This window comes from Alligator sinensis, unplaced genomic scaffold (genome assembly GCF_000455745.1).
Source record: "Alligator sinensis unplaced genomic scaffold, ASM45574v1 scaffold1550_1, whole genome shotgun sequence".
Taxonomy (NCBI): Eukaryota; Metazoa; Chordata; order Crocodylia; family Alligatoridae; genus Alligator; species Alligator sinensis.
In genome coordinates, this window is record NW_005842885.1 from 283,744 (window position 1) to 294,812 (window position 11,069).

General features: G+C 41.8%; 1 protein-coding gene across 2 annotated transcripts in view; it reads right to left on the reverse strand.

Moving 5' to 3' along the window:
* APBB2 (amyloid beta precursor protein binding family B member 2) overlaps positions 1 to 11,069 on the reverse strand; it is a 290,361-nt gene that overhangs the window by 67,759 nt on the left and 211,533 nt on the right. For both annotated transcript variants that reach the window (XM_025192056.1, XM_025192055.1), the window contains exon 9: positions 9,009 to 9,155. In XM_025192056.1, the coding sequence (XP_025047841.1) occupies positions 9,009 to 9,155 (147 nt within the window). The remainder of the gene's footprint in view (positions 1 to 9,008; positions 9,156 to 11,069) is intronic.

Here is an 11,069-nt window from a genome sequence, read left to right on the forward strand (position 1 = left end):
GGTAGGAGGAGGGAGCACTTGTATTAGAGCAGCTCTTGGGAACTGCTCTAATTGAAACATCTGTGGCATCTTGTGTATTCAGCACCCTCCTTCAAAACGGCGGAGGAGGTGGTGCTTTAACTAAAGATCATTTGATGAGTTTTTGTTAAAGCGCTCCGCTGCCATTTTGAAGTGCAGAGATGCTGAATACATGAGACACTGAGGCTAATTAGCACACACCGACACAGAGCAGATGTCCCACACGTCTACAGGCACCCAAGGGACAGGAACAGAAGAAACAGCTGCAATAATGAAATGTTAAATGGCAAAAGAATATCAATAAAGTAGCTTATTGTATAAACAAAAAGAAAAAGAGTTAAAAAAGGAATGAGGCACAACTACCCCAAGCAATAACAGATCAGCATGATTTCTAAGGTGGCTGAATAAACACAAATCACTTTAGACAGGAAAAAGATAAAGAAGTTACACTGTAAACAACTCAAGAGAAAGAAAGTGAAAGTGCCACAAGGATGAGTATTTGGACTATTTTCTAGTTACACATTTATTTGCATTGCAACAACCTTGATATAAATTTTTGTAAGGTAAAATCTCCTGATAATACAAAATATATATTGGATTAGGACAATAAGATTGAAACCTAATGATTTAGATAGAGTTGGGAAATGGGCAGATAAGGGCCATGCTGAACAAAAGTTAGAGGAAATTATTCCAGCAGTTCACAAAAGGATGGCTTGGCTGTGGTCAACTGCTATATATTTTGTTCAAGTTTTGTAGCCTTAATATTCAAAGATTATTATAGATGGAGATGGTATGGCAGAAGACAACCAGAATTTATTTAGGGACTCTGGGGACCTGAATATAAACAGGTTTGATAAACCAGTCCCACATTCTGGCTATCACAAAATTCTGAAGACTGAAAAAGCCTGGTGCTATAAGAAAATACAGATTCTTGAAAAATGAAGAAACCCTAGGAAATTAAATAAAGCAAAGGAAAAACCTAATCCCAGAAAATTCTGGGGACAAACTTTATTCAGTGGGACCTACACATGAAATGTAAATGGCCAAACTCCAATAACAATGCATCTCGCACATGAATGCAAGAGCATGACTGGGACCATGCAAAATGAAACAATTCCAACCGATTTCATCTTCTATGATAGTTGCAAATGTACCCAATGTTTTATCATACTAAACCATTCATAAATAACTGCATCTGTCTATGTAACTGTATCCTCCTTGTTGACGCATCCTCCCTTGATTAAGACATATTTCTTGGAACAGTCATTCAATGTCTGTTTGGTTTTTGCAAATGTCTCCATCGACTATCACCGGTTCAGAATATTTTGGGTTCTGCCCCACTATTAAAACAACTACCCAAAACTGTGTCCTGTGATCAGAGCCTCCAAGGTATGCCATTCAGTCAGTCAACACCCATCCCATTTGATTGAAGTGTAACTTCTGGACTGATCAAAAACTTGCAAAAACAAGTTTCACAACTGGATGACCCAACACAGGATTCAAGCAACTATCAATTGTAACACGATGGTGCCTCCCTGCCTGTTTTGTTAGAACTTTAATAGGCTGGCTATCAAGGAGGAATGCTTTGAAGCTATACAATGCTTTGGGCTAGGGATAGACATTCAAAAAGCCTGAGCCTAAACTGATTCAATCTTTGTGGGTTAGTCTAACCTGGCTAGGCTAAACAGGTTTGTAACAGTACAGACATCCCCACTGGACTGAAAAAATTCAGGCACATGCCTGCAGTGGCTCAGGCTAGAAGCTGGGGGGCGCTACAGCAGCCTTCCCTTCGCTGAGGGGGGCATGGCCAGACCCTGGCAGGATGATCTTATTATTCCCCACCCTCCTAAGAAGCCTAGCAGGGAATGTTTATCACCCCTAAATCAGTGTTTATCAACCCATTAAAACAAAGCCTCTCTCCATTAGTTCATTCTCTTCTTAAACAGCTTTTCCCAGGAAGGACATTAAGTTACCTATTGATTAGCTCCAAAAAGCCTGTCTGCTTTTGTTGTCTCCCACAGCACGGACTACAGCCAGCATGTGGTCTGCTAACTAATGCTGAGGTGTCTGCATAAAGCAGAGGAGTGAGGGGAATAATCCCTGCTTAGCAAGGAGAAGCGAGGCAGATGCTATGTGCCTACAAGTCTCTGCCAGAGCTCTGGCCAGGGAGCAGAAGGGAGGGGCCAGCCCTGCTGTGGAGCAGAAAGCCCTGCCCAGCCCAGAGAGCATGCCAGGATGCTGGGGGTGTCTGGTTTATCTTAAACCAGCAAGGGGTCTGGGACAGATATTGCATAAACTGGTTTGACCCAGATCCGTTAAATCTGATACTACATTCAACCAGGTTTATCTCAAACCAGTTCCAGCCATTTTCAAACTGGTTTATGTGCTCTGAACATCTGTTCTGTTACAGGTTTAAACCAGTTTCTGATCAGTTAAACTGGTTTGTGTGTAATGTTTGTCTGTAGCCTTGAAGAATATAAGAAGGAAACAGAGTTGCTGGCAAAATGGGCTCCAGGAGAGAGAGAAAAAAAAAATCACTGAAACATTGTAACCTGCCCCCAGCCGATCACTCTCAGTGAGAGACCCATGCCCAGTGAAGGCTGTAAAGACTGAAACCGCCTTCTGTTTGTATTTGTCAGAAACACTATTGCAGCTAATAGATACTGGACTTTTGTGATAGCTCATTTATTGAATATTGGGAAGGAGTCTTTTTCTGTCATTTTGTTTTATAGCTCATTTGTGGTATAGTTATTAAAGCCTTTCTGCCATTACTTGAATGAGGTGTCATGTCAATCCTTAACTGCACTAGATCTGAATCCCACTTTTGACTGCAACAAGTTAAATATAGAATTATAAGGTAAATCATTTAAAAGTTTTGCAATATGGAAAAGCAGCACTATAGACAGACTATTTAGACTTTTATCTTCCCTTCCATTTCACAGAATTGTGGGAAGTAGGAATAGCATAGCATAAGGATGTCAAAGGCCTGCAGGAAGGCGGTAACCCTTGACTTCAGGAAGGACGATTTCAATGAGTTAAGGAGATTAGGCAGAGAGGCACTGAGGTCCCGGAGGATAGGGGAGTTGGGAATCTAAGACAAGTGGTCATTCCTTAAGGAGATGATTCTTTGAGCCCAAAGGGTGACAGTCCCAATGTGAATCAAAGCGGGCAAGAGTGCTCAAAAGCCCCCATGGCTCACCAGAGGCATTCAGGAATGTCTGAAAACTAAAAAGGAGGAAAACACCTGGTGGAAAGGAGGGGCTATCACCAAGGAGGATTATACCTCTGTTGCTCGAGACTGTAGGGGGGCTGTTAGGAAGGCTAAGATGGAGATGGAACTAGGTCTAGTGACCAGAATCAAAGATAACAAGAAGTCCTTTTTTAAATACATAGGGAATAAAAAGAAGGCACCGGGTAACGTGGGGCCCCTGTAGGACATACTTGGCAATCTGGTGATTGCACCAGATGAAAAAGCTGACCTCTTTAACAAATTCTTTGCCTCCATTTTTCAAGCAAAGAACCGGGACCAGGACATCTCCCCCACCAGGATTCCGGACGAACTCAGGAGAGGCACCGCCAGGCCTAGGGTCAGGGAGGACCTAGTTAGGGAAATTCTGGTGCGGCTGGACATGTTTAAATTGGCAGGTCCAGATGATCTCCACTCCAAGGTGCTGAGGGAATTGGCAGGGGTCATTGCGGAACTCCTGGCACAGCTTTATGAGCACTTGTGGTGCTCTGGCCAGGTGCTAGAGGACTGGAAAAGGGCCAACGGGGTCCCCATTTTCAAAAAAGGGAGGAAGGAGGACCCAGGTAATTATAGGCCCATTAGTCTTACCTTGGTCCTGGGAAGCTCTTTGAGAAAATTATCCAGGAGCACATCTGCGAGGGACCAGCAGGGGAGATTATGCTTAGGGGCAACCAGCATGGGTTTATTAGGGGCAGGTCCTGTCAGACCAAACTGGTTGCCTTTTACGACCATGTGACAAAATCCTTGGATGCAGCTATCACGGTGGACGTAGTCTTTCTGGACTTTAGGAGAGCCTTCGACACTGTCTCTCACCCCATTCTCATTAAAAAATTAGGCGACTGTGGCATTGATGCCTACACAGTCAGATGGGTCGCAAAATGGCTAGAGGGCTGCAGCCAGAGTGGTGGTGGATGGGTCATTTTTGACCTGGAGGGATGTGGGCAGTGGAGTCCCCCAGGGATCGGTCCTCGGGCCCATACTGTTCAACATCCTTATCAGCGACTTGGACAAAGGGGTGAAAAGCACATTGGTCAGGCTGCAGTTGGAGTACTGCATCCAGTTCTGGGCACCGTACTTTAGGAGGGATGTGGACAGCATTGAGAGGGTCCAGAGGAGGGCCACTGACATGGTCAGGGGGCAGCAGAGCAGGCCTTATGAAGAGAGGCTATGAGACCTGAACCTGTTCAGCCTCCACAAGAGAAGGCTGAGAGGGGATCTGGTGGCCGTCTATAAACTTACCAGGGGGGACCTGTGGGGAATGGGAGAGTCCCTGTTCCTCCGGGCACTACCAGGAGTAACTAGGAATAACGGCCACAAGTTTACTGAGAGTAGGTTCAGGCTAGACATCAGGAAGCACTACTTCACAGTCAGGGTAGCTAGGATCTGGAACCAACTTTCAAGGGAAGTAGTGCTCGCTCCTACCCTGGAGGTCTTCAAAAGGAGGCTAGACAGACACCTAGCCAGGGTCATTTGACCCCAGCATTCTTTCCTGCCCATGGCAGAGGGTCAGACTTGATGATCTACTCAGGTCCCTTCTGACCCTACCAACTATGAAACTATGAAACTAATATGTTGTTTTCTGTAGACAAGGCAATTTCTTTGCTTCTGTAGTCACATCAGTGGCAAAACTTCAACTGACTTGTATGAAGTAAACATGTAACCACTGGTATTTATGCACCAAATGCCAACAGATAATCCTATCCTAATTCTAACTCCCCTTTAATAATATTTTAATCTAGCTAGTACTTTTAATCTTCCTTCAACCTTAAAATCATAATTTTTAGTAAACTTTACTAGTTCCTTACTGTTGCAGTGTGTACTGTGTATTCCTTCCAATTTTCACCCAGTTCATCAACTGCACTCTCTCCCTTTATTCAGCTCCCTCTTAAATATGCTTCTTCCAAGCCTCCCAGCACTACTCTGCTAAACAAAATATGAGGTTTTGTGGATTTCTTTAAAAGTCAACAAGAACCTATTTACAATAATGGGCACTTCATCAGGTTCCATGTCTGAATTGTATTATTTGTAGAGCTGAGTAAAAGTTTCTTTCAGCAGTTAGCACATTCACTGAAAAATGCATTTTTGGGGAGACAAAAGGATATGGAACTTTTGCCAATTCAGACTGAAATCAATTAACAGTTTCAACCAAAAAAAAAAGGGGGGGGGGATGTAGGGGAAAGGAACAATTAGGAAAAAGTAAAAAGTCTCATTTTGGTATTTTTGGAATAAACTGGCTTAACTTTTTGTTTCAAAATGAGGTTTTTGTTTCAAATTTGACCTATTTTTTTAAAAAGAGCAATAAAGAGTTAAACATCCAAAAAAAGCAAAGCTTTTCATTTGAGGTTGAATGAAATGCTTCTACTTGATAAAATGGTGTTTGATATTTGATAAATGATGCAATATGGAACAGGGATGAACTTTTTGGGTATCTTAGTTCAGCCACCCGCTCAAAAAATCCATTAGCACAGCTCTACTTATTTGTCTAGTAAGACTGAATTGAGGGAACTAGTCATATGAATAAACTGAGTGAAATATGGTCCTAAAGTAGTACCTTTCATCTTGATTTTCTTCCTTCATCACAAACTCCTAGGTATATGCAGACATTCACTGAACTCAGTCTACGATCACATGACTTATTTAAGATGAGTGACAGTAGACTGGGAGCAGCTTGTGCACATGTTCACCAGTGACAGGAGCCACACCAGGAACCTGGCAGAAATAACCTGGGACATGGAGAGAGGTGGGCAGAATCAGTGGGGCTAGCAGGTCTGGGGGGTGGGAGGCTTTGGCCAGATGGGTGTGGCTGGTGGTTAGTCCACCCAGGGATGAGGAGGGTCAATGAGGGGTGGGAAGAGGGAGAGGGGGCTAAAAATAACCCCATCAGAGGATGGGGGGAAGTGTTTAGGAAGAGCACAGACCCAGGGATGGGTCAAGTAGCTGGACTCTCTTAGCCCCAGGTCTGTGCTCTAAACATATGCAGGTGTTTGATAGATTGGGCTAACCCAGGGTAGGCAACCCCTGGTACTGGTGCCAGAGCATGACACATGAAGGCATTTTGCTTGGCACATTTGCCTCAGAGCAGATAGCGGGGAAGAGGCTAGGGCTCTGCTGCCACAACAAGTATCAAGCCCCACACAGCTCCCCCATTATCCACCCCTGGCATGCCAACATCTTATAAACTGATGTTGAGGGTGTTTTTGGCACTCTTCCCAAAAATGTTGTTGAGAGGCTAACCCATTCCCAATCCAAGTTAGTTCACCTCCTCAAATGAACTTAGACTGGGCCCACCATTTTTTACCTAGCTTAATCTCTCTGACTTTCTGCACAGACTGGCACTTAGATTGACCTAAACCTCATTAGGTCTATATAAATGTAACACCTCCACATAGTCCTAAAAATATATATTTTTTAAAGGTAATAACCTAGAAAGCTTTTTAGAAAGTACAATTTACCATCCTCATTCACATTAAGGTTATTCATTCTTGAATATTATCACATCAAATGCTTATTGGAGATTCAGTTGGTGGCATATAGACCACAAAGCCCATGAACAGATATCTAGTCTCATTTCACATGCAAATAAACTTAAAACTAGGAAAAGAGTTTTCATTCCAAATGGACTAAGGCATTAAGTTATTTTTTTTGTTCTAAATATTTCCTTACTCCAAACCCCAGTCTGAAGCCTCTGTACCATGCAAAAAGAATGCAAGCCCTAAGGTCATGACAATGGCACTGGATGAATGGACCTTTCATTCATCATTTCACAAAGATAGGCATTTTTTTATCTGTAATCACTTTGTCTAGCTCCTAATGATGGGACATCCTGTTCTGATGGGGTGGCAGTGAAGCCCTCTAGCAAAAATATGCAGGTTCCCTACTTATGCAACTATAAGACAAGATTTCTTGTAATCTGGTAAATGAAAGCAGTACTTTTTTTTAGCCTAGGACAGGGGTTGGCAACCTGTGGCCTATAGGCTGAATCCAGTCCACAGATAGACTGGATCTGGCCTGTGGGAGCTCAGGGAACTGGCAGCACATTCCAGGCAAAGCAGCAGAGAAGGCACCTGGGAGGTACAGCAGTGTGGCCCATGGAAGGGACTGGGTTGCAAATAGTGGCCCACAGTGACAAAAGGTTGCCATCCCACAGTCTAAGAAATTAAGGCTAGAAGGCACATTGAGGCTTTTTGTGGATTCCTTTTATTCCTAATTCCTTTGCTCTTATAGCACTTAATGTAGCACTTAATCAAAGCATTTTTCAAAAGTGGTCATAATTTTACAGATGTGGACACTGAGACGCAGGGAAGTGACTTGGCCAAGAACATCCAGTAGGCTAGGGGAAGAGCTGGGAACACAACCCAGGGCTCTTGTGTTCCAGCCCAGTGCTCTACCCACCGCGTGATACTACTCCATATAGACTCATACTGAATTTTCATTATGTAATGTTCATCCTCTTCATATGTGACATCGGCATTTGGACCATGGGGTGCAGGAACTCTAAGTTAGTATAATATTTATGCCAACAAGTCAGGAGACAGGAGCACAGCATGGAAAACAACTTGGCGGTTGTTTAAAACAGACCAGTCATGCCTTCACTCAAGCCTTCTTGTAACATCTTGGTGCAAATGTTTCATCAACCTGAAGGCAAACAAGGTTATTTGGGTAAAACAGATATCTTTTATTAAACCAAATTAAATAATTGGAAAAAGAATTTCTTAACAAGTTTTTGAGTTTAAAAACCTTTTGTCAGGCTCAGGAAGCATCTGCAGTTGGTGTGTGCTCTTCCTGGATGGACTGAATAGTAAAGAAACCAGAGGCTGGGCTGGGCTGCATGCAAAATAGGCAGTCAGTGAAGATGTAAACTGAGGAGTCAGTGGGTGAGCGACAGGGTGGGGGGGGAAGGGAGGGGAGAGGCGGGGCAGAGAAGAGGGATGAATATAGCAGGTAAATAGTGGAGAGATACCTGGGGAGTCAGATGTCAGGCAAGTTATAATGCGTCATAAATCCAATGTCACAAATCCATTTAAACCATGATTTTATGTCCTTACACCAACATGTCTACAACCTACATCCCTCATCAACCTGAAGTTTCTAACACTCCTTTTCCACTTGGTAATGGGCTTGAGAGTAAAATAACAAGGCATTAATCCAAAGCCCACTTGTAGCCAATAAAAATGTTCCCATTCATTTCAGTGACTTTGGATGAAGGCTTCTGGCAGTGTGATTATATAGAAGTCTATTAGTCAGAGTAACTCCAGCCTCCTTAAACAATACCTCACAACAAATGTTTTACCACCAAACTGTACAGTCTCAGTATACCTTAGCCATTAGTTACTGTAATATTGGTCCTGTTATACAGTACATAATATACAAACTGAAGATGCAATAATTTGATCACAGCATTTGTGACACCTACTTTCCTAACCAGCCAAAACCAAAAAATCTCAAGGTCATTCTCAATGTCTTTTCTCCTTTTTGGCAGCACCAGCTGTTGCTACAGCAGTCCCAGACTGGCTCCGATTTTTCATTTTGTTTTTCACATTAAATTGCATAATAAATTATACTATTCAAATTTTACTTTTTGGTCAGTAACATTTTAAACTGGTACTTTATATGGGTGGGAAATTTACCATTTGTGCACGTGTGTGCACTTTTCAGGGTGTTTTACAGAATAGGAGGGCTGCATTCAAGGAAGAAATAAAATGGTTAATTCACCAAAAAATGGTTACATTTACCAAACACTTACCTCTCCCCAAATTCCGACTGTGTCTCTGATGTCATTTTTACAATAAGAGAGTTGTCTGATGCAATTGTTGACAGCAACACTACTTTTTCCAGGAGCAAGATCTTCTTCTGCCATCTCTACCCAGCCCAAAGAGCGCACAGCAAAACACTAAGACAAAAAAGAAAAGAAAAATATATATAAAAGTTTATGCATGTAAATCAAAATGCCATACACATCAGCAAAGCTGCATGAGAGACTAAAGAAATGTTATGCCATATTTTTCTCTTTGTTAGATGAATGTTTAAACTACCCCTGACTTTGAATGAGGTAGGATCATGAACTTCTATTGCTCAAAGTATCACCTTATGAGGTGATGTGCCTAGGAAATAGGTAAATTAAAATATACAGTTTGAGAATGTAAGATGATTTTTTTTCCAGAAACAATGAGTGAAATTGAATGAGATATCAGGAAAGGATACCCTTCTTATATCTCTATAGCTGCAAACTTCAATAAAATACAAGGTTAAATGAGAGAGACGTAAAGAACATACTGATATTCAGTGCTATACTCCTGTACCAGAAAAAGCAATGATAGCTATACATTAGGATGGCAGTCCTCGCTACTGTCTTAGCTTTAGTTTCCTAAAAATCCTATTGATTATGGCATGCTGTGAAATGCACACACACAATATATCTGCCTGGCTAGCTTTAACCAGAAATATTAATTTATTACAGACTGCAACTATTGGCTTAATGGTCTAAGCAAGGCAGCAAACAATGGTAAATTTAAAACATCAACTAAGGGATAATACATTGTATAAAGAAAGAGGTTTTTGTAGAAGAAATTAGAATGACCTTTTTAAAAAACAAACCAATTACAAAAATTATAAAGCAGACGGATGTTTAGCCAACCAGAGCACTCTGTTGGCAGAACTTACCAAGGCTACATTATTCTCCACATATGGTGCTTTTTGTAAGCAAAACAAAAAAGGGAAGAACTGCCTGGAAATGTCTAGATTATAGTCATTGTTGCAGATTTATAAAAAGTACATTTTAACTTGGAAAAGGAACCTCAGTGAATACAGAGGAGGAAACCAACCGTCTCCAATGGGGACAGGATTTTACCTAGACCGTATGTTCTCAAATGGTATTTATTACTTGTGTTCTAATAGACACCACAAATTTTCCTAAGTCTCCTGAAAATTTCACAAGTAGTGGCAAAACTCCCAAGATTCTCTATATGATACCATGCACATTATTTTTAAGCATCTAGCATAGAGAAATAGAATGGTATATATGGATAAGTCAGATACAAGGTATGTTACCTTTGAGAATTTAATGGGACTCATCAGATTCTACTTTATCATCCCATCTCCCTTCAGAGAATTAAAAAAAAAATTTAGGCTTCCTACTTGAATATTAAGGATGAAGTAATTCTCTTTCATAAGGAATTAGGCAGTATTCAAGTGTTGGCCTGATTTCTATCAACACTTACAGTTTTTTCTAGAGAGGCACAAGCTTCAGCAGATACACAGTCCGCAAGAACAGCAGAAAAATTTAGAATTAATAATTGAAAGTTTGCCTATATATAACATCACTTTTCTTTTACAGTAAATATTTCCTCTCAAAAATAGATCAAAGAGTAAACTGGAACAGGCCCTGTGCAATCCATTTTCTATATAACTTGGCAGGTGTTCAAAAGAAAGGAAATGTTAAAACAGAACACCCATGCATTGACTTCAGCCTTCCTGTAACCTCCAGATGCAAAGGTTACACCACCAAGGTTGTGTGTTAGGGCTGTGCAAAGCGTTGGTAGCTGATTCAATCTGGAAGAGATTTGGCCCGATTTGGGGACCAAATCTCTGAATCCTAATCAAATCGGGAGACCAAGTAAAAGCTCCAAATAGATTCAAAGCATTCCAAATCTGCCTTTCGAAAAGCTTCGGAAAAGATTCAGCCAATTCGGAGATTTGGCCATAACCTAAACAGGCAGTTGACAGCTGCCTCCAGCTGGTAAGTCAATTGGGTGAGAGGGGAGGGAGCAAATGGGGCTGGGACAAGCTGCCCAGCTCAGGCGGGGGG